We start from the raw sequence: 24,656 nt of genomic DNA on the forward strand, positions 1-24,656 counted from the left end.
TTACGCCATTCTCCTGCCTCAGCCTCCCGAGTAGCTGGGACTACAGGCGCCCGCCACCTCGCCCGGCTAGTTTTTTGTATTGTTTTAGTAGAGAAGGGGTTTCACCGTGTTAGCCAGGATGGTCTTGATCTCCTGACCTCGTGATCCGCCGGTCTCGGCCTCCCAAAGTGCTGGGATTACAGGCTTGAGCCACCGCGCCTGGCCTATCATTTTATTTTTTAAGACGGAGTTTTTCTCTTGTCACCCGGGTTGGAGTGCAGTGGCAAGATCTCGGCTCACTGCAACCTCCTCCTCCTGGGTTCAAGTGATTCTCCTGTGTGTCAGCCTCCCAAGTAGCTGAGATTACAGGCACGTGCCACCACTCCCGGCTAATTTTTGTATTTTTAGTAGAGATGAGGTTTCACCATGTTGGCCAGGCTGGTCTCAGACTCCCGACCTCCAGTGACCCACCTGCCTCGGCCTCCCAAAGTGCTGGGATTACAGGCATGAGCCACTGCGCCCGGCCCTCTTTTTGTATCTTTAACCTTTATCTCTATTCACTCTTCTGCTCCCCAGCACATCCACAAATCAGTTTCACTCATCACAAAAAAACAATACTCCATGAATCCTGAATCCTCTCTCTAAAGACTATGCTTGCCTCAGCTTATCTATCTTTTACTTGCCTTTTAAAGAAAAGAGGGTTGGGTGTGGTGGCTCATGCCTAGAATCCCAGCACTTTGGGAGGTTGAGGTGGGCAGGTTGCTTGAGCTCAGGAGTTCAAGACCAGCCTGGGCAACACAGTGAGATCCTATCTCTACAAAAAATACAAAAAATTAGCCAGGCATAGTGGCATATGCCTATAGTTCAGCTACTCAGGAGGCTGAGGCGGGAGGATCACTTGATCCTGGGAAGCAGAGGTTGCAATGAGCCAAGATTGTGCCACTGCACTCCAGCCTGGGCAACACAGTGAGATCCTGTCTCAAACAAACAAACAAAAAACCCAACCAAATACAAGAAAACAGAATGGGGCCAGGAACAATGAAAATGAGGCCTAAAGCAAAATTTCGATAATCGGCTGCAAAGACACTGAATGGAAAACCGTTTCTTTGAACATATCTGGTAGCAGGCCTATAAAAATCTCAGAACGTTGGAGAGAAAAGGAGACAGTAGAAGGCAAAGGCGGGATACACAGCTTCTTTCTGATCCGAAAATGGAAAGACAGAACTCATTTTGTTAAAGTCAGGTAACTGGGCAAAGAAGGACGGAGACCAAGCGAGATCATGCTGCAGACAAGTGAAAGAAAGACCAGAGAAGACGCTGGCGTCAGGGTGGGAAGGGGAGGGCCGAGGAGGAGACTGTTCTTTGAGAGGATGTGACAAAAAGATGTGAAGGAAGGGCAAACTGAGCTGCCCCAAAGAACAGATGCACCATCATCAACATCGTAACGCCGTGCAATGCTACTGTACTCTTGGCTTTTCAAAGCCTTTGCATATCTGAGATTTTGTTTTTATCTTCCCAGTAACCCAAGGAGGCAGGTATCATGGGTGACTGAGAACAAGGGGGAAGTAGATGAAGCAAAAGCAGAAATAAACAAGCAAATAAGGAAGTGTGACTCCTTTAGAGAAAAAGATGATGAGAAAAGAGAGGCAAGTACAGTGAAAGCTCTGTTAAAGGCTTAATCAGAGATGGCAAGAAGGAAAGCAGTGAGGGTGGATAGTGGTAGCTTTTGTGTTAAAATAGAGGCCAGCCGTGCGTGGTGGCTCATGCCTGTAATCCCAGCACTTTGGGAGGCTGAGGCAGGTGGATCACCTGAGGTCAGAAGTCCCAAACCAGCCTGGCCAACATGGTGAAATCCCGTCTCTACTAAAAATACACAAATTAGCCAGGCATGGTGGTGGGCGCCTGTAATCCCAGCTACTCGGGAGGCTGAGGCAGGAGAATCACTTGAACCCCGGAGGTGGAGGTTGCAGAGAGCTGAGATCGTGCCATTGCACTCCAGCCTGGGCGACAAGAGCAAAACTCCGTCTCAAACAAACAAACAAACAAACAAAAAAAAAAAAGAAAAAAGAAAACAGAGGCCAAGAAGAGTGGATGGAATTTCCCCCTTCCTCACTCCATCCCTGCTTCTCCTCTGCTCTTCTTTCTCCACTTTCCTTTCCTTCCCCTCCTCCTCCCTCACAATTGTTGAGGAAGAAGAATCCTGGAGGAGACTGAGTGCCACAAAAGTGCCTACAAATTATAGATTCCTAATCAAGGGAATTATTAATTGGCCAATGGATAAACTTCAGGGGCTGAAGAAATGCTCAAAATTGTATACAGAATGTTGTGTGTCTGTGGGTATGTGCACTTTTTTCAGGAGTGGAGGAAGGACAAAGGAGCAAATCTTGAATCTGAGTCTAGGGGTTTTAAAACTCTACCCAATATTAAGAACGGTCTTGCTGAAGCAAAAGAATACAAAAATGGAGTAAAGAACTTAAATCAAATATGCAAAGAGGGGAAATGATTCCAAGCTTTTTAAGAGTCTAAATGGAGGAAGACAGTGAACTGTGTGATACACAGACTCTGCACAAGCAATAAAACAGTAAGTTTACTTAATAAACTGGGGCTTGGGGACATGGGGAAAGTGTTTAGATCAGCCATTTGGATTCCAGATTTGAGACTAGGAGCCCATCAGGCAAGCTGATTAGATTCAAGATGTGGGAAATGTGGATGTCACCAGAATATATGTCCTAAATAGGTGAATTAGAACATAAATCAAAGTACCAAGAAGGCAGGGAGGAAGGAAGAGACAGAGAGAGAGGCACAGGTGCCTAAGTAATCTCTAGTTGATGAACAGCAATATTGCTTCTGGTAAGAAAATATCCATTAAGATTAAGCCAAGGGCAGGGCTGAGATAACGTATTCTGAGACAGACAACGCATAGAAATCAGGGAAGGGTCAGTTTGCCTGAGATGACAGGAAGCTGCAAACTACATGATGGAGTAGTTGGAGGTCAATTGGCTAAGAACAATAGGAAATTGCTCATAAACAGGGTATATGAAAGTTTCCAAAAGGGAAAATACTGAATAAAAATGAGGAAACTAAATTTATCTGTATAAAAGGAACAAAGCCTCCAGGGGACAGAAGGAACACAGATTACGAAGTGTGAAAGTCAGGAATAACTTAGCTCTGATAACAGTTCTGCTAACATTAATTCATTCATTTGTTAGTTCATTCAACAATACTTCTCTGTGCTAGTTACGCTATTAGGTAGTGGTAAAAAAAAAATGAACAAGATGACATGATCATCAAGGATGTTAGTGACAAGCAGGTAAGCAAAACATAAGTTACAATTATAATAAAATGAATACATTAAAATTGTATTAAATGCTCTGAAGCAAATATATAGAGTGCTGTAAGAATCTCTAGTTGGGAATCAAATGGTCTTCCAGGGAGGCCAGAAATGGCTGGTAATTTGCAGGATGAGTAGGCATTGGATGGTTGAAAATATTTCAGATAGAAGGAACAATTTGTGCCAATGTCCTAGGTTAGGAAGGCTCATGGTGTGACAGGATCTAAAAGCTGGACAGAAAAGCCATGCCATGTAGCCCACACAGATCATGTTAATATTGGACTATACCAGTGGGAACTCACTAGAAAGTTTTTTTTTGTTTGTTTTGTTTGTTTGTGTGTGTGTGTGTTTGTTGGTTTGTTTTTGAGACGGAGTCTTGCTGTGTCACCAGGTTGAAGTGCAGTGGCGCGATCTCGGCTCACTGCAACCTCCGTCTCCCAGATTCAGGCGAGTCTCCTGCCTCAGCCTCCTGAGTAGCTGGGCCTACAGGGGCACACTACCGTGTCCGGCTAATTTTTGTAGTTTTAGTAGAGATGGGGTTTCAGCATGTTGGACAGGTTGGTATCGATCTCTTGACCTTATGATCTGCCTGCCTCGGCCTCCCAAAGTGCTGGGATTACAGGTGTGAGCCACTGCACCTGGCCGGGAAGTCACTAGAAAGTTGTAAGTAGAAGAGTGATACAATCACATTTGAGATTCAGCAACATGACTCTGGCTGCAGAATGGCAAGGGTTTGCAGAGGGAGAAGAGTGGAGATGAGCTAGGAGGCTAGTGTAATAGGCCAGATAAAAAACTATAGTGATTCAGACTAGGATAGTAATCATGAAAATAGAGACAATTAGATGGATTTGAAGCATATTTAGGAGGTAGAATCAATAGAATTAAATGTGGTGTAGGTGGTGGAAGAGGTGTCTAGGATGACTGACACCCAGGTTTCTGGCATGAGAAACTTGGTAAATGGTGGTGGCATTTACTAAATATAACAGAAAAATGTTTAGAGCTCAAAGGTTTTAGTGACTCTTACACTTGAAATGACAGGCTGACTGCTCAACAGATAAATAAAAAGGACCCACAACTGGGCACAGCTTATGAAATTTCAGAACACAAGGTAGAGAGATTATTCTAAAGTTTTCAGGGAATAAAAACAGGTCACCAACAAAGAAACAAAGAAAGAATATAATTTCACTGGCATATGATATCTCATGAACAAAACTGGCTTCTAGAAGATAATAGAATCATGTATCCAAAGTTCTTATAAAAACTACTTTGGATCTTGAAAAACCATCAAACAACTATAGGAGCAAAATTAAAGCATTTTTAGACACCCAGGGATTCCGAATTTTTACTTCTCATGAGTCTTTTCTGATAATTTATGCCAGCAAAATAAGGATGAAAAATTGAAAATAAAGATATGGGATATAAAGATAGTAGAACTAATTTAGAATATAAAGAAAATAGGTCCCAGGATGCTAGCTTCCTAGAAGGCTGAAACACAATTTATCTATATTAGAAGAAGATGTCAGTGAGCTCCAGGAAGAGTGCCTTCAAGAATAAAGTGTAGTCTTTCAATACATAGAACAAATAAAAAGGTAGTCACAATGATAAGTGAGGCATTTAGTTCTTCTCCCAAGATAAATAAAAGGCAACTTGCAACTCCAAAGAAAACTAAAAGCTACAAAAATTATCATCATCTATAAAGCAAACTGAAATTTGATGTTTTGAACCTCTATGCTAAGAACATTCTTCTTTTAGAGACCCCCTAGAGATTATGACACTTCATCAAAAAGAAGGAAATGTAATCCTAGACATTACTTGGCTTTGCAGTGAATAACTTATTTACATATATTAGGATATACGGACTGTTTATTGGCTTTCAACTTTAAAAATTAACTCAAAAACTAGGCATGCATGAAATTAATGATGTAACAGAGTACAATGAATATGCATTCATTCTTGACTATGCAAAAATAAAGACATAGCTGATACAAGTTGAGAAATGGAAGCTTTAGCTTACCTAGAAAGAAGTCAAAAGAATTATCTAAAATTTGTGGAATAAGAAATTGTTTTTCTAACAGCATTTAGTTATAACATATCCAATAGATGATCTAAACACTTTAAAATAGATACCAAAATTTAGGAGGTGTTTACCAACAAGTTATATAACTTTGATGAAATGGAAAAAGTCCTAGGAAGAAATAAATTACTGTAACTAACTCAAAGAGAAATAAAAACTTTGAGTAAATATATAACTAGTAAAGATAAATTTAACTAATAATTTAAAAACTTGCTACTCAAAAAAACTCAGGTCCAGATGGCTTCATCACTGAATTCTACCAAACATTCATGAGAATTAATACCAATACTTTACAAAATCTTTTTTTTTTTCTTTCTTTCTTTTTTTTTTTTGAGACAGTCTTGCTCTGTTGCTCAGGCTGGAGTGCAGTGGTATGATCTTGCTTGGCTCACTGCAACCTCTGCCTGCCTGGTTCAAGCAATTTTCCTGACTCAGCCTCCTAGTAGCTGAGATTACAGGCATGTGCCACTACGCCTGACTAATTTTTGTGTTTTTAGTAGAAACAGGGTTTCACCATGTTGACCAGGCTGGTCTTGAACTCTTGACCTCAGGTGATCTGCCTGCCTCGGCCTCCCAAAATGCCAGGATTACAGGTGTGAACCACTGTACCCAGCCTACAAAATCTTTCAAAAAATAAAAGCACAGGGAATATTTCCCAACTAATTCTGATGTATAGATTATTAGCATTATTCTGATACCAAAAATAGACAAGGACATTGCAAAGAAAGAAAACAACAGGTTAATATACCTTGTGAATATACATGTAAATATTCTCAAAAAAATGTTAGCAAATTGACTCCAGTAACACATAAAAAGAATTATACACTAGTACTGATTGAGATCCTAGGAATGCAAGGTTGGTTTAACTTCTAAAAATCAGTAACATAATATATATAATATTAATAGAATAAAGAAAAAACTATCTTATTACTACAATATATGCAGAAAAAGCATTTGACAAAACCCAACAATTTTTCACAACAAAGCAGGACTCAACAAACTAGGCAACTTTCTCAATCCAATAAAGGACATCTACAAAAAATCCACTGCTAACATCATACTTAATGGTGAAGACTGAATTTTTTTCCCCTTAGATCAGAAACAAGACAAGGATGTCTGAACTTGCTACTTCTACCTAACAGTGTACTGAAAATTCTAGCCAGGGTAATTAGGCAAAAAGAAATAAGAACATACGAGGAGAGCACTTTAGGGGGCCAAGGCGGGCAGGTCATGAAGTCAAGAGATCAAGACTATCCTGCCAACATGGTGAAACACCATCTGTACTAAAAAAATACAAAAATTAGCTGGGCGTGGTGGTGTGTGCCTGTAGTCCCACCTACTTGGGAGGCTGAGGCAAGAGAATTGCTTCAACCTGGGAGGTGGAGGTTGCAGTGAGCAGAGATTGCACCACCGCACTCCAGCCTGGTGACAGAGCAAGACTCCATCTCAAAAAAAAAAAAAAGAACGTGAGGATAAAACAGGAAGAAACACAAATATCTGAATTTGCAGATAACATGGTTTTGTATCTGGAAAATCCTAAGAAATTCACTAAAAAGAATTATTAGAACTAACAAGAAAGTTCAGCAAGTTTGAAGAAGATCAGTATGTAAAAAGAAACTGAAATTAAGGAAACAATTCCATTTACAACAGATTCTAAAAGGAAAAAGTCTTGGAGATACATTTAATAAAAGAAAAGCAAGACTTCTACACTAAAAACAACAAAACATAGTTAAAAGAGCTTAAAGAAAGTTAAATAAATGGCAAGACAATCCATGTTCACTGATCAGACTTACATTGTTAAGATGGCAATAGTCTCTAAATGTATCTGCATATTCAGTAGAGTCCTTGCTGAAATTCAAGCTGCATTTATTATTTTTTGCAGACATTTATAAACTAATCCTAAAATTTACATGAAAATGTAAGATGACAGCAAGAATGAGGGAAACAAACAAAAACAACAACAGAAAAGAAAATGTAAGAGACCCAGAGTAGCAAAAACAATCATGAAAAGAACAAAGCTGAAGAACTCATATTTCCTGATTTCAAAACATACTACAAAGCTATAGTCATTGAGACTGTTATTTGGCATACAGATAGATATATAGATCAATGGAATAGAAATAGTAGTCCAGAAATAAGCTCTTACATTGATGGTCTATTTTTGATGAGGGTTCCAACATCGTTTAACCAGGAAAGAACAGTCTTTTCAACAAATGAAGCAGGGACAATTGGATATCTACATGTCAAGTGACAAAGTTGGACCCTTTCCTTACATAAACATTAACTCGAAGTGGATTATAGACCTAAACATAATAACAAAAAATAAAAATCTTAGAAGAAAACAAAGGAGAGTAAATCTTTGTGACCTTAGGTTAGCAATGGTTTTTCAGATATAATATTAAAACGCAAATGGCCAAAGGAAAAAATAGATACATTGCATTTAAACATAAAAACTTTTCTGCTTCAAAGAATACCATTAAAAAATCAAACAGAAAACCCAAAGAATGGGAGAAAATATTTGGAAATAATATATCTAATAAGAAACTTGTATATAGAATTTATGAAAAACTCTTATAACTCAACAATAAAAAGACAAGTAACCTAATTTTAAAAACGGGATTAGAATAGACATTTCTCCAAATAAGATGGAGAAATGCCCAATAGGTATATAAAAAGGACACTTACCATCATTTGGGAAATGCAAATCCAAACCACAGTGAGCTACCACTGCATACCACTATGGTGGCTCTAATCATAAGATGGATAATAAGTGTTGGTGAAGACCTGGGGAAACTGGAATTTGAATATTGCTGTTGGGATTGTGAAATGGTGCATCTGTTTTGGAAAACAGTCTGGCAGTTCCTCAGAGTTAAACATAAAGTTACCACCTGACCCAGCAATTCTACTCCCAGGTATATACTCAAGAGAACTGAAACTCATGTTCACACAAAAACTTGTACATGAATGTTCATAGAAGCATCATTTATAGCAGCCAAAAGATGAAATATCCATCAACAGATGAATAGAGAGGTAAAATGTGGTTCAGCTATACAGTGGAATATTACCCATCCATAAGAAAGAACGTAATTCTGATACATGATACTACATGGTTGAACCTTGAAAATATTACGCTAAATGAAAGAAGTTCATCACAAGAAAGCACATTGTATATGATTTCATTTATATGAAATATCCAGAATAGGCACATATTTAGAGACAGAAAGTAAACTGATGGCTGACTCAGCCTGGGGAGGTGGTGAGATGCCATGGAAAGTGATTGCTAGTGGACGTAGAGTTTCGAAAAAAGAGTTTCAAAAATTAGCATATAGTGATGGCCACACAGCCTTATGAATATCCTAAAATGCTTTGAATTACACACTTTAAATGGGTGAATTGTATGCTTTGTGAATTATATCTCAGTGCAGCTGTTGAAAAATTTGGGAGCACGAGGAGAGTCTTGGTGGGCAGCAGCGTGTCTCATTTGTATCTGTGGGATGTTTGTTGATGGAGGAATTTGGATGATGTCATGGAGGGGCAAATGCCACTGAAAGATTTTTATTCCTTACATTTCCTGAGAGCAGGGGATGCACCATATATGCAAAGCCACATGGGGGAGCACCAGGTTGGTCAAGAGGCAGGAAGGAGCAAGGGGAAATCGTAGGCCAGGGTCTTTATTGGGGTTTTCCCTGAGAAACACAAGGCAAGGCAGGGGAGACAGTTCAAGACTGGCTAATTTGAGTAATTCTCGTGGTTTGGGGTCACAGGGACTGTCCTTACTAGTCTGGTATCTGGCTCTGGGTTGATTTAGACCAGTGGGGATGTTGGCTTGGTGTGTGAGTTAGATAAAGGGGATGATTGGGAGTGTGGGCTCTGGATGGTTATTTTGCTTACAAAAGGCATATTCCCAGGTGAGCCTTTTGTGGTCACTAAGAACTGGCTAGCTTTGGGAGCAGCAGTCCCTCTCCAGTCAGTGAGGCCACAAATGCCAGAGCATCAAGACTATAGTTAACAATAACATATTATACAGATTCAAGTAGCTAGAAGGTGGATATAGAGTGTTCCCAACACAAGGAAATGATTAAATGTTTGAGTTGGTGGATATGCTAATGTATGGAGCATAAGTAATTCCATCTTAGCAAATGACTCCATCTTACATTTTAAAAGGCATCGTACCAACAGGGACCAGATGTTTGCCTAATCAGTAGAGACTGCATCCAACCAGATAAGGACATAACCAGGCACACTTTCCCACTATCAGTCCTCACCAGAGGACTTCACCAGCTCAAAACAGCCATCTTGACAGACACTGGTCTTGCTGTTAATTGTGAGAAACACCCGGCATTCTCGAAGGCTCTGCCCACATCAAAGACTCTTCCTTGTGGTTCGTTAAAGGACTGCCCAGACCAGGACAGGACATTCTTTTTGTCCACGTTGCTCTCCTTGGACTGTTTCATGAACCCATTTCCCTACCCCCTTTCTCTGGATGCTAGATGTTACTTCGTTTGATGTGGAATGTTTATCTGTAAGATTTATATTGATTTAGTATACCATTAGGTAGGGTTTGCAATATCGACTGACTTCTGGAATGGCTTGAGCCTGTGTCCCTACAGCTCTGACTACCGAGTAAATGGGAAATACTAAGAAGAATTACCTCCTTGGGAACTCCATAAAGCTGTGGCTTTTATGATTGGAATAGCATCAGTAAAAGACTGATACTGTAGAAAGACACAAATGTCCATGGACCTGGTTATGTCTGACTTTGTACTGCTCACGATACTAATCACCCTGATTTGACAACTACGTATTATGTGAATGGAAACTTCACTATGTGTCTCATTGGTATGTACAATTATTATTTGCCAATTAAAAAATTTGTTTTAGAAGAATACATAAAAAGAGAGTACAGTCGACCCTTGAACAACACAGGCTTGAATTGTGTGGGTCCACTTATACATGGATTTTTTTCAACCAAACTCAGATGAAAATACAGCAGTATTTGAGAGATGTGAAGCCTGCATATACGAATGGCAGGGCCGATGACAGGACTTGGATATGCAAGGACTGGAACCAATACTTCCCAGTCCCCGCGGCATATATGTGGAGGGAAGACTGTACAGCTAATGCATTTGGCCCTGTGATGCCTCAGTGCCGAACAGACACACACAGAATCTGAGACAACACAGAGAGAACACAGTGGATGCTAAATCCTTGTTTTTCATATCAGGAATAGATACTTTAAAACTGCTAAATACAAAAATGGTGATATAAGATTATTACTAGGAAATGAAAAGTAATTCTCAAAAGAACTAAATTCAGAAATGGACACAAGCATAGGGCCTGGGAAGGGGGACTGGATATCAGGAGGGCTGCAGCTGGGGGCTGTTACTTTTCATTTTTAGTTCTTTTCTATTACTGATTTTATTATGCACATTTTATTCATTTTTTAGGGCCTAGTTAGCTTTATCTCTCCTCCCCCGAGGCACAAAGCATATGCTGTTAGTTCTTTTCATTCCATAATCAATACTAGACATTAAAACCAAAAATAAAATCCTAAACCTCCCAGCCATTCTGAATGGACCCTTCTCTCAGCAAAGGACATTCCAAAATTAACCTGCAAAACTAGTTCAGGCCATGATGGGAAGGGGGGATCAGATATGCCTCATTATACCCTCCTTTCTTTTGGATTTACTGAAGACAGACTCTTTTTTTTTTTTTTTTTTTTTTTTCCCGAGACAGAGTTTTGCTCTTATCGTCCAGGCTGGAGTACAGTCTTGGCTCACTGCAACCTCTGTCTCATGGGTACAAGTGATTCTCCTGCCTCAGCCTCCTGAGTAGCTGGGATTACAGGCATGCACCACCATGTCCGGCTAATTTTGTATTTTTAGTAGAGACGGGGTTTCTCCATGTTGGTCAGGCTGGTCTCGAACTCCTAACCTCAGGTGATCCACCTGCCTCGGCCTGCCAAAGTTTTGGGATTACAGGCGTGAGCCACCGTGCACGGCCAGGACAGACTCTTTAAGTCTGATAAGAAAGGCTTACAATCTATTCTCTCTGAAGCCTGCTACTTGGAGGCTTCACCTGCCTGATAAAACCTTGGTCTCCACCACCCCTTATCTTTTCTTTTTTTTTGGTTTTGAAGTTGGACATGCTGAATATTCTTTTTTTGTTGTTTCTTTAACTCTATTTTAAGTTCAGTGGTAGATGGGCAGGATGTGCAGGTTTGTTACATAGGTAAACACGTGCCATGGTGGTTTACTGTACAGATCATCCCAGCACCTCGGCATTAAGTCCAGCATCCATTAAGCTATTTCTCCTGATGCTCTTCCTCCCCCACCCGCTCTGCAGGCCCCAGTGTGTGTTTTTCCCCTCCTTGTACTCATGTGTTTTCATCACTCGGCTCCCACTTTAAGTGAGAACATTCGGTGTTTGGTTTTCTGTTCCTGCATTAGTTAGTGGAGGATAATGGCTTCCAACTCCATTCATGTCCCTGAAAAGGACATGATCTCATTCCTTTTTATGGCTGCGTAGTATTCCATGGTATACATGTGCCACATTTTCTTTCTTTTTTTTTTTTTTGAGACAGAGTCTTGCTCTTGTCACCCAGGCTGGAGTGCAGCAGTGTGGTCTTGGTTCCCTGCAACCTCTGCCTCCCAGGTTCAAGCAATTCTCCTGCCTCAGCTTCCCGAGTAGCTGAGATTCCAGGCGCCTGCCACCATGCCCAGCTAATTTTTGTGATTTTGGTAGAGATGGGTTTCACCATGTTGGCCAGGCTGGTCTCGAACTCCTGACCTCAGGTGATTCACCCACCTCGGCCTCCCAAAGTGCTGGGATTACAGGTGTCAGCCACCATGCCTGGCCATACCACATTTTCTTTATCCAGTCTATCATTAATGGGAATTTAGGTTGATTCCATGTCTTTGCTATTGTGAATAGTGCTACAGCGAACACATACATGCGTGTATCCTTATAATGTTAATAGAATAATTTCTATTCCTTTGGGTGTATAACCAGTAATGGGATTGCTGTGTCGAATGGCATTTCTCCCTCTAGGTCTTTGAGGAATCGCCACACTGTGGGGCCCTGTGGAAGGATCATACTAGTATTCCAGAAAGATTCCTCTGGCTAAGATAAGGGGATGGGTGAGGCGGAGTGGAGGGGATGAGGCCTCCTCATGAAACTGAGACTGTGAGTTCTGCCTTTTACAGCCCAGAGTGGCTCTTTCTCTCCCTGGTGGGTGATCTTCTGATTTTATTTCAGCAGACCCTGACTTCTGTATGTTTTGCAGTGTTGTGTATTTGAAGCTTGAATCCAGAAGAGATAAATCAGTAGACCCCAAAAATGAAAGTGCACGGGGCAACTGCAGCCCTGGCTCCAAGAGGAAGCCTTTCTCACCTTGACTTTCTACATCCTTCAGTGGGTCCACCCCTGGAGACAGGATAAAAAACATGGGAGTGGCTGGTCCCGATTCTTCCAACGAAGTTGCAAAATCTAGCGCTCTTCCCACCACGTATTTGCTTCCTAACTTCTCTTCAATGAAATCTCTGCCAGAAAAAAAAACACACATATATTTATACATATATAGCAGCCACAAAATGGTAACATTTGAGAAATGGAGGCCTATAGAAATGAAAGAACATGCTCAAGGTCATGGGCTAGGTAGTTATAGAGCTGGGACTGGTTCCAAGTTCACTGCTTATTAAGTCAACACACAACCTTGGGCTGCTAGTTGCTGAGCTGCTCACCTGGATCTGGGCTCCCTCTGAAGCCCCATCTAGGCAGGCCATTGCTGACTCCCTCTGGGGAGCCTGGTGGCTTCTCACATCACCCCACCCATGAGGACACTGTTAGCGGCAGTGCCTTCAGAAAGCTGGTAAGCTAAATCCTCCATATGTTCTCTCCCTGCTATCTCCCACCCTTGCCCAAGATTTAAAGCCCTACGGTACACTATTCTCTCTCTCTCTTTTTTTTTTTTTGAGATAGATTCTCGCTCTGTCCCCAGGCTGGAGTGCAGTGGCACAATCTTGGCTCACTGCAACCTCTGTCTCCCGGGTTCAAGCGATTCCCCTGCCTCAGCCTCCCTAGTAGCTGGGACTATAGGCACCCGCCACCACACCCAGCTAATTTTTTTTTTTTTTTGTATTTTAGTAGAGATGGGGTTTCACCATGTTGGCCAGGATGGTCTCGATATCCTGACCTCATGATCCACCTGCCTCAGCCTCCCAAAGTGTTGGGATTACAGGCGTGAGCCAACGCACCCGGCCTATTCTCTCATGTTTTATTATTCTCTCTCCTTTCGTCTTACTCCACTTACCAGTGTTCCTGTCCAAAGTGTCACATTTTATGCTGAACAAATCTTCATAGCTATAACCACTTATTGAACGTCTGACCCAGTTCCTGGTCTTAACAGATTTGCACTCTCCCCCAGGAATACTATTTTCCCTGTAGCCTTCTTGACTGGGCTCATTCTCCTACACCTGCCTTAGAATTGGCACGCAGACTCAGGGTCCAGCTCACTGCCCGCTACTGTTTTCAAGTCATTCCCTCCTGACTCTTTTATTTATTTATTTATTTCTGAGACGGAGTCTCGCTCTGTCGCCCAGGCTGGAGTGCAGCAGCGTGATCTTGGCTCACTGCAACCTCCGCCTCCCAGGTTCAAGTGATTCTCCTGCCTCAGCCTCCTGAGCAGCTGGCACTACAGGCGCATGCCACTATGCCCAGCTAATTTTCATATTATTAGTAGAGACGGGGTTTCACCATGTTGGCCAGGCTGGTCTCGAACCCCTGACCTCGTGATCCTCCCGCCTCAGCCTGACAAAGTGCTGGGATGACAGGCGTGAGCCACTGTGCCTGGCCCCTCCCCACTCTTGTGGCTCCTCAGAGGCTCATTTCCCCTGGTTGTATCACCACTGCCCCTGTACATCAGTGTCATCTGTTCCCCTTCAGTCACTCTCCTCTTGCACTGACTTTTTCTCTTTCAGCCTGGGTGACATCAACATCCATGTGGACAATCCTGGAGATTCTTAGTGACCTCAGCTCAAGTGATTTTTGTTTCTTCCTCCTTTAGTAACCTAATTCTATGGCCACATGCTCATCGCTGCCATTATTTGGGAACTTGTTAAATGTCAGGAAACATAAATGGGAACATCCCACTCTTTGACCAAAGTCTTTTATCCTTAGCAATCTAACCTGACTTCACCTATTCTTTGCCCATACTGGGGCCGCTATGAATGGAGGAATTTCAGTATCTTGGCCTCCCTGGTATTTTTCCTTCTTTCTTTTTTTTTCTTTTTTTTTTTTCTTGAGACGGAGTCTCCCTCTGTTGTCCAGGCTGGAGTGCGGTGGTGCAATCTCGGCTCACTGCAACCTCTGCCTCCCAGGTTCAAGCAATTCTCCTGTTTCAGCCTTCTGAGTAGCTGGGAATACAGGAATGTGTCACAACGCCCAGCTAATTTTTTTGTATTTTTAGTAGAGACGGGGTTTCACCATGTTGGCCAGGCTGGTCTCAAACTCCTGACCTTAAGTGATCTGCTGCCTTGACCTCCCAAAGTGCTGGGATTACAGGCATGAGCCACCGTGCCCAGGCCCTTCCTGGTATTCTGCTATCATGACCTTACTCTAGTCACTCCTTTCCTATCCAGTATAGAGTCTATGGCCTACAACTTCTTTTTTCTTTTAAAAATAACTTTATTAAGAGGTATAATTGACATACCATAGGATTTTCCCATTTTAAGTATACTATTCAATAACTTTTAATACATTTACCAACTTGTACAGTCTTTACCATAACCCAGTTTTAGAACATTTACATCACACCAATGAGATTCCTCATGGCTATGGCTATTTAATTTCCCGTTTTTTTTTTTGTTTGTTTGTTTTTTTGTTTTTTTTGAGATGGAGTCTCACTCTATCAAACAGGCTGGAGTGTAGTGACGCGATCTCAGCTCACTGCAACCTCTGCCTCCCGGGTTCAAGCAATTCGCTGCCTCAGCCTCCTGAGTAGCTGGGATTACAGGTGCCCACCACCATGCCCAGCTAATTTTTGTATTTTCACTAGAGACGGGGTTTTACCATCTTGGCCAGGCTGGTCTTGAACTCCTGACCTTGTGATCCACCCGCCTCGGCCTCCCAAAGTGCTGGGATGACAGGCGTGAGCCACCACGCCTGGCCTATTTAGTTAATTTCTATTCCCACCCTCTAGCTCCAGGAACCTACTATATACACATGGTTTTGGAGATCAGCCCCGCTGGTCCGGCTGTCCTGAGGTTGCCCTTGCCCCGTGCCTGTGCTGGTCCTTCCACCACCCTGTTTCCTACCGCATGGCATAGGTCATCCGGTCGGGCCGCATGGCTCTCATCACGCAGAGGCGCTGCAGGGCTGTCTTGCTCTTCCACTCCTGTGGAAGCTTCTCCTTCTCAGGACATTCGGACTCCACAAACTTTTTCCAGCTCTTAGCAGATCCCTCTATGTCCCGATCCAGATTACAGAATTCTTCCATTGAGGAAAGTACCTGGGAAATTTCAGAGAATCTGAAAGGCAGTTTCTTCAGAAAGCTGCCATTTGCATTGTGTTGGGGCATTGAGGGGCAAGATGGTCTTATCTACACAATTCTGTCTCATTTATCCTCTTGTCTAGAACTTTGGATCGTCCCCCAGGAAAAATCAAGAAAGAGGAAGAATTTTGGGCAGCTTAGCGAAGTGCCCCAATAATACACAAGATTTAGCATATAAAATGTTTGGAATATTATTAGCAGCAGAGGCTGAGCCACACCTGCCTGTAAGCGTGTACATGGAAAAGAGGGACAAGAAGGGGCATTATGGTTATTCTGGTCTTAAGCTTGGATACCTAAAGTTAATGACTTCTCCCTTTCCTCCTCAAACTCACTGTGCCACCAAACCCTGTCAATTCACCTCTCAAAATGTTTCTAGAATTCTTCATGTACTCTGTGTTAACGCCAACTCTTAAAACGTTCATGGGTTGTCTATTTCTGTAAGGATTCTGTCCAAATGCATAACTTGGTAGCCAGATCTCTTCATTTGGTGCCTCTCTTCAATCTGTCCAGTAAGCTGTGTGTCCTTCTACTCGGTCCCGCTCTGAGCATATCTGCCCCCAACCTTGGAAATGTGCCTGACTCATTCCCAACTCATTTCCTTGTTCATACTACTTCCACCGTATGTAAAGTCCTGTTTTCTTTTCTGCCACATTCTACTTCTTCCTTTTCTTGTGCTGGTCACGATTGTTACATGTTAAGGCTCTACAAGCTGTGAAAGACCAGTTCAAAACCTGCAACCTCCCTCGCGCCATCTTTCCTAATGCAGAACATGTAGACCTCCCATCCTTTTGTAAACCACTCAGAGCAGGTTTGTCCAAGCCACTGCCCTTGGGCTGTATGCGGCCTAGGATAGCTTTGAAGGCGGCCCAACACAAATTCATAAACTTTCATGAAACATTATAGTTTTTTTGTGATATATATATACTTTTAGCTCATTAGCGTTAGTGTTTTTTTGTTTTGTTTTTGAGACGGAGTCTCGTTCTGTCGCCCAGGCTGGAGTGCAGTGGCATGATCTTGGCTCACTGCAACCTCCGCCTCCCAGATTCAAGCAATTCTCCTGCCTTAGCCTCCTGAGTAGCTGGGACTACAGGTGCACACCACCACGGCTGGCTAATTTTTGTATTTTTAGAAGAGACGGGGTTTCACCATATTGGTCAGACTGGTCTTGAACTCCTGACCTCAGGCAATCCACCCGCCTCGACCTCCCAAAGTGCTGGGATTACAGGTATCAGCCACCGTGCCCGGTCCCAGTGTTAGTGTGTTTTATGTGTGGTCCAAGACAATCTTCTTCTTCCAATGTAGCCTAGAGAAGCCAAAAGATTGGACTCCCCTGACTTAGAGCTACTTGCATAGTTGACATCTTTAATAAAGAGTTTGACTTCATTTTTAGATGTTTGACTGCTGATAGCTTTTAAATCTCATCCTTTCCTCTTCCCCTTCTGCCCTGGGCACTGCGTCTTTTGATGCTGGAGGGAAGTTGTACCAGGCAAGCCCCTGCCCATGCACAGACACCCTTGCCCTGGCCCCACCCCAGAAGCATCATAATACTCAAGGCAGTCTCCTTTTCTGGCACTCTCAAGCCATTTGCAGTCTGCTTGGGAGCTCCTCTGCTCTTCCTAGAAAACCACGTTATCTGAGTAATAAACTTTCTCATACCCTCTTAGTATGTATGTAGCATCATCAGTCTTGATGTTGAAACCATATTTTGGGCGTGTGTGTGTAGGAGGTCTGTTCTATTTCTTTAGAGTGCCTACATCAACATCACTCACTTAGATACTTAATTACCTGCAGTCCTGCCTTCATTACTCAACTGTGCCTGAATGCCTGGTTTCCCTAATGACGTGAAAAGCTAAACGAGACTTTGTGTCTAAGGCACCTACCACAGTGCCTTGAGTTTTTAGGAACCCAATATCATCTTTTTATTTGGACGAATTCATTCATTCATTCATTCTTTTGACATTCATTCAGTTCCTACTACCTGCCAGATACTGGGGAAGACAATAGGAAAAAACAATAGCAACAAAAAAACACAAGCCTTTCACGGAGCCTGCAGTCCTAGCTTAGGGAGAAAGGAGATGAGGGAGGCCTTGGTAGGTATGTAGAATTCTGCTGGGCAGAGATAGAGGTAGAGAGAAGGAAAGGGATTTTTTTGGGGCGGGGAAGGATCAAGAAGAGCTAAAGCATGGAGGAGGGAGAGTGTAGGGCCTGATAGGAAGCAGCATGTTTGCTGCAGAGGAGTCTTTTGCCTTACCACTGATAGGAACAGCTGGAGAAGGACAGAGGCATGTGACCGGGGCTTGCGGAGGCTTTTGTCCCGTGGCAATGAATACACGTCCTAGCTTTACATATTCCTTTACATGGGCTCTGTGGCTTCCCAGTTTCACCCTGATCGCTTACAGCAGGGAGTGATCCTTCATTGGTACGGGTAAGTCACGTGGAGTGGTGCGTGGAGGGAGTGGAGCAGGAGGCACCGGGGGACTGGAGTTCTGGCCCCAGCATCACCACTTTTGAGCCAATGGACTTGGAACCTGTTTTAAAACCCTTGTGAGTGTTTTTTTTCATTTGGAAAATGAGGCCAAGTCATGCAGTCTGCCACATCTCACACTGTAATGTAGATACAAGTGCTTTGAAGGCTACAAAGCTCTCCTTTTGCCTTCCTTGGGGGCTCATGTGGCTATTGAATTGCAACTGCTGGTTTACTTGTCTGTTACTCCCACAAGACTGTGAGCTCCCTGAGGGCAAGAATTTTTGTAGGCCTCTTTGTCGCCTTAGACCTAGCAGGGTGCTGCCTGGCACTTAGGAAATGCTCAGTTAATAAGATTTGACATCTGCCTGGCCAGCAGGAGGGCTCCTGACAGGCTGAGAAAGCTGCAGCTGCTGTAATTATTTCTCTCTGTGCTGAAGAGCTGACTTTCATCTTCTTCCAGGCAGCCACTCACCCCCTCTTCCCAGTTTGCATCATTATTAACCCTTCTGCAGTCCTGCAACCCCCTCTGGCGTCTCCACAAAACTGGGCAAATTACACTGTGATCAGTGCTCCCAGCTGCCAGGGCTGGATCTGAAACATACTTTCTTGAAGCTCTAGATTGAATACAATTGCAACATTTAATCTTCCAAATGAGGAAAAGGGATTTCTAGCCTTCTAATAAGCTAAATGGGAATGACTAATTAACCTAATTACTTTGGACTGTGTAGCAAAATACAACTGAGCTAAATTGGCAACCAGAGTGGTAGTGAGGGGCCTTTTCAAAGGCTAACAAAGGCCTTCATCGCAGATGAGATTTTCTAATGAACAACAGAACATGCCCATTACCTGAAAGTTCTGCATTTGATAGGACCTAAAAAACCCTTACAAAGGACATTAATAAAAGCAGTATTTTATCACAAAGATTTCATTCATTACCTGCTTATTAGTTCTTCTGGGGAAACAAGGCAATTAGTCTTCCTCATGAGACAGAATGCTTAAATTTTTTTTTAAAAAATCATGTCCTATTCAATTATCCTTTTTTTGTTTCTTTAGGCTAAAACCCAGCCAAACACTTAAAAAGAGCCTTCATCAAAGGCTTCGGCAATGAGTTCTACATAATGTACTGTGTTTCACCTGCTCACATCCTGTGCTGTGCTTGAGTTGGATGGGTCTGGACTTTGCTGCTCTTCCTAACAAATTCATATCGAGAGATAAAGCTCCTCTAGTTGGCAAAAGCCTTTGAACAGCCAGATGAGCTTCGCCCACAAAACAAAACAAAAAAGCAAAGTGAAGCAAGGCAAGGCGAACCAAACAATCCATTTTGTTAAAAGAGGAACGAAACGACACTGTACGTAGGTTTTGGGTGGAGCTTTGTAAAATGAAAGCACTGAAGAGTGCCTGTGAATCATTTATTCCTTATAACTTTTGCAGCAGAGGGCTTTGTGGGGTAATATAAACAGCGGCAACTGCGTGGTGGCTCAAGCCTGTAATCCCAGCACTTTGGGAGGCCGAGACGGGCGGATCACGAGGTCAGGAGATCGAGACCATCCTGGCTAACATGGTGAAACCCTGTCTCTACTAAAAAAATACAAAAAACTAGCCGGGCGAGGTGGCGGGCGTCTGTAGTCCCAGCTACTCGGGAGGCTGAGGCAGGAGAATGGCGGGAACCTGGGAGGCGGAGCTTGCAGTGAGCCGAGATCGCGCCACTGCACTCCAGCCTGAGTGACAGAGCGAGACTCTGTCTCAAAAAAAAAAAAAAAAAGAGCGGCAACTGGACTTGGTCCAACTGCACAACTCACAGGTCCTGAAAGTTCTTCCTTCTTTGGACAAATTCTACGTGGTACAATCCATATCAACGACAACACATAGACACCAGCTAGCTGGGTGACGTGGTATAATCCATATCAACGACAACACGTAGACACCAGATAGCTGGGTGATTAATCATCATAATTGTTGTGGGGTGAATTGTGTCCCCCCAAAATATATATTGAAGAAATTTGGAAATAGGGTCTTTGGAGATGTAATCAAGTCACAATGAAGTCACTAGTGTGGACCCTAATCGAATAGGACTGGTGGCCTTATAAGAAGTGGAAAGGACCAGGCGCAGTGGCTCATGCCTGTAATCCCAGCACTTTGGGAGGCCGAGGCAGGCGGATCATGATGTCAAGAGATCAAGACCAACATGGTGAAACTCCGTTTCTCTTAAAAATACAAAAATTAGCTGGGCGTGGTGGCGCACGCCTGTAATCCCAGCTACTTGGGAGGCTGAGGCAGAAGAATCGCTTGAACCCGGGAGGCGGAGGTTGCAGTGAGCCGAGATCTCACCACTGCACTCCAGCCTGGTGACAGAGCAAGACTCTGTCTCAAAAAAAAAAAAAAAAAAAAAAAAAAGAAAGAAGCGGAAAGGCAGAGACTCACAGAGGGAAGACGGCCACGTGACGATGTGAACGTGGAGGCAGACCCTGGAGTTATGCTGCCACAAAGCAAAAGATACTGGGGGCTACCAGAAGCTGGAAGAGGCGAGGAAACATCCTTCCCTAGAGCCTCTGGAAGGAGCGTGGCCCCACCGACACCTTAATTTCAGCTTTCAGCCTCCACGACTGTGAGAGAACTGAGTTCTGTTGTTTTAAGCCACACCATTTGTAGTACTTTGTTAGAACACCTCTAGGAAACAAATATAGCAACCATAACCAATCAGCTTCCATTGGTTTGGCATTTACTCTGTATCTTACGTAGCCTTGTGAGGAAGGTATTACGATGACCATTTTGCAGATGAGGAAACCAAGGCTCAGAGGAACAAACTTGAATTTGAATTCAGGGATGTCTGACTCCAGAGCCTGTGTTAATTAGTTCATCTCCATCATTGCTCCAGTTCTGCAAAGTGGTTCATTCAGAACTGCTTTAGAGAACTAACTTATTTTCCATAAAGGCATCAGACTACGAGAAATTATTCTCTAGCTCTGGGCCATAGTGTCCTACAAGGTAGCCACTGACCACGAGTGACTCCCAAGTACTTGAAATGTGGCTGGTGGGACTGAGAGACTGAAGTTTTAATTGCATTTAATTTTAATGGTCTTACAATTCAAGTGTAGAAAATAGGACTTGTTTTATTAATTGGAAACTTCTAAAGATTGTTGGAACAACTTGGGTATATGAATCAACCATTTTAACTCTAAATTTTATGAAATCTCAATACAAATGTTTTGGATGAAAATTTGGCATCTGAATTGAGATGAGCTGTAAGTTTAAAAAATTTTCAGCAGATTTCAAAGCCTTCGTATAAAAATACAAAATATCTCAGTAATAATTTTATAACAAATGCATATTGAGATAATATTTTGGCTGTATTGGCTTAAAGAAAATATCTTGCTAAAATTGATTTTATCCATTTTTTTTTTTTGAGACTGAGTTACACTCTTGTCACCCATGCTGGAGCGCAATGGTGCGATCTCAGCTCACTTCAACCTCCGCCTCCCAGGTTCAATCAATTCTCCAGCCTCAGCCTCCCAAGTAGCTGGGATTACAGCATGTGCCACCACACCTGGCTAATTTTGTACTTTTAGTAGAGACGGGGTTTCAGCATGTTGGCCAGGCTGGTCTTAAACTCCTGACCTCAGGTGATCTGCCCACCTTGGCCTCCCAAAGTGCTGGGACTACAGACGTGAGCCATCATGCCTGGTCAATTTTATCCATTTTTAAAAGCATTTTTTAATGCAGCTATAGAAAATTTAAAATACTTAAGTGGTTTGCATTATATTTCTTTTGGACAGTGCTACTGTAAAGTGTGTGTATTCATTTGTATCTTATGCAGCCCAGGAAAATGGATGGTTTCCACTTCTCGGCATTTATTGTAATCATTCTCCAACATTTCGTAACTTTGTAACTTGGGTTTCTGTTGCAAATGGAGTTCCCCCTTATTTTTTCTCCAGGATATTATTTCCCTTCTCATTCACCAGATTGGGCCCAGAATGACAAATAAAAGTAAATAAAAATCAAATTACAACTTTATTATTTAGATCAGAGATTGGCAAACTACAGCTTGCAGGCCCAATCTGGCCCACCACCTGTTTTTGTCAATAAAGTTTTATTGGAACTCAGCCATGTCCACTCATTTACATACTGTGTATGGCTTTGGCAGAGTTGAGTAGCTGCTACAGAGTCTGGCCTGCAAAGTCTAAGTGGCCCTCATAATTGCTATGAAGTGAACTGTGTCCCTCCAAAGTAAAATATATACTGAAGAACTAACCTCCCAGACTTGTGAATGTGAACTTATTTGGAAATAGGGTCTTTGTAGATGTAATCAAGTTAAGATGGAGTCACTAGTGTGGGCCCTAATCCAATATAACTGGTGCCCTTATAAGAAGCAGAGAGACAGAGACTCGCGAGGGAAGACAGCCATGTGACGATGGGAAGATGGTGACATTTACTAAGTGGCCTTTTGCAGAAAAAGTGAGGCAACTCTTGATTTAGATACAGTCCTAAAGTTGGTTAAAACAATACAGGCTCTGAAAAAGAAGTTAGAAAACTATCTTTGAGCAACGGTTGCATTAATGGAATGAGCCTAGAATTTCCTGAGATGACTCCCTTGAAGGGGACAGCAGGTATATAAATAATTAAGTTCTAGGTTTTAGTTATAAAGTAAAACTACTTGGATGGATATCGAGGGAATCATGCTAAATGAGCACACCAATCCCACATGGTTATATGCTGTATAATTCCATTTATGTAACATCCTTGAGATGACAGAAAATTATACAAATGGAGAACAGATTCATGGTTGGTAGCTGTTGGGAACTGGGTAAGGGAAGATGTTGTTGTGGTTATAGAAGGCCAACATGAGAGGTCCTTGTAATGACGGAACTTTCTGGATTGTATCAATGACAATTTCCCAGATGTGTTCTTGTACTATAGTACTGCAAGATGTTACCATTGTGGAAAACTGGGTACAAGGGATATCTCTGTATTATTTCTTAAAATTGCATATGAATCATTGTCTCAAAATAAACCATGTTAATTAAGAAAAAGAGAAAGAAAGCCAATCATATGACTTTACTCTTCTACTTCTTTGTGCTGCTAAACATCTATAAAATGCAATGAACACGGGAGATCATAAACAAGATTCGTCTTATGCAGATGTTATTCCTCACATGGCGCTGACGCCTGTCATGGGTGCTCATTCAACTGCCCGCAGGGAGTGCAGGCTTGGACTCCAGAGCGAGCTGGCGTTGCCTCACCCAGCATTCCCTGTCAGGCATGGTGTCAGGATCTGTGAATTGCAGGCATAGTACCTACTGAAAGAACCTTAGAGTTTGTGATCTTGTCAGCACTCATAGAATCGCAGCTAAACTAAGCTGCATGACATGGAATGAAAATAGGCTCCGCCATCAGGCAGACCAAAATTTGTGTCCTGGGCTTCTGGTAAGCATGGGACCTGTTTCCTCCTGTGTTAAACGGGAACAAATAATACCTATTGCCCAGGTGGATATGAGAATTAAATAAGGTAACGCATTTCCAAGGCACTCAATGTATAAGAGCTGTTATTAATTGCTGAGCATCCCAGGCTGAAATGCTTTCCCGCTTTGAGTCTGAGTTAGGATTCAGATGCCTGAATACAGCCCTGGCACCTGCTGTTTTATGGAAATGCTGTGGCAGCCTCTCCACATCAACCCCAGGGACTCACCGAGGAGCCCATGTTCCAGCCTTATGCCCTGGTAGGTGAAAAGCAGCTCAGCTGACTCAGGGGAGCTCACGGGAACTTCCTGTTTCCTCACACCCTGGAGGCAGAGCCCTCATACACCAGCACACACCTGCTGCTTCTCTGCAGGCCCAGGAAAGATGAGCTTGCTATGGGGACGCAAGGAACGGGATGTGCCCATGTTTAACACAGCTCCGTGCTTGAACTCCAAAAGAGAGCCCCGCTGACTTCATGGGGACCAGTGTCAGAGGTAAACTCTGAGAGATGACAGCTCGGCTTTTTTTCTAGGGGTCAATACTCACCTTGACAGCTCCCCACGCCTGATGTGAGAGGAACTCCACGGGGCTGGCGGTGCCTGTCTGCACTGAAGATCGAAGCAGGAAATCCAACTCCGCTGGATTGACTTCTCGGTTCATGAGGAGAATCTGTAACGTGGGGAAATGACACTGCATTTCTTTAGCTTGTAGCCACAGTCCTAGAAATCTTAGGGGTTGTTACTCAGTATAATTATTACCGCCTCTAATACTAGAGTTTGCCCATCAATTTTGGTTGTTCAGT

The 24,656-nt window shown here is 42.8% G+C and overlaps 1 protein-coding gene across 1 annotated transcript in view; it reads right to left on the reverse strand.

The window, feature by feature from the left end:
* DNAH9 (dynein, axonemal, heavy chain 9) overlaps positions 1–24,656 on the reverse strand; it is a 371,284-nt gene that overhangs the window by 48,195 nt on the left and 298,433 nt on the right. The window contains exons 59-61 of the mRNA XM_011965684.1: positions 24,401–24,523; positions 15,698–15,891; positions 12,777–12,925 (exon numbers count right to left, since the gene is read on the reverse strand). Of these exons, the coding sequence (XP_011821074.1) occupies positions 12,777–12,925; positions 15,698–15,891; positions 24,401–24,523 (466 nt within the window). The remainder of the gene's footprint in view (positions 1–12,776; positions 12,926–15,697; positions 15,892–24,400; positions 24,524–24,656) is intronic.

Source organism: Mandrillus leucophaeus, unplaced genomic scaffold, assembly GCF_000951045.1.
Source record: "Mandrillus leucophaeus isolate KB7577 unplaced genomic scaffold, Mleu.le_1.0 Scaffold732, whole genome shotgun sequence".
Lineage (NCBI taxonomy): Eukaryota > Metazoa > Chordata > Mammalia > Primates > Cercopithecidae > Mandrillus > Mandrillus leucophaeus.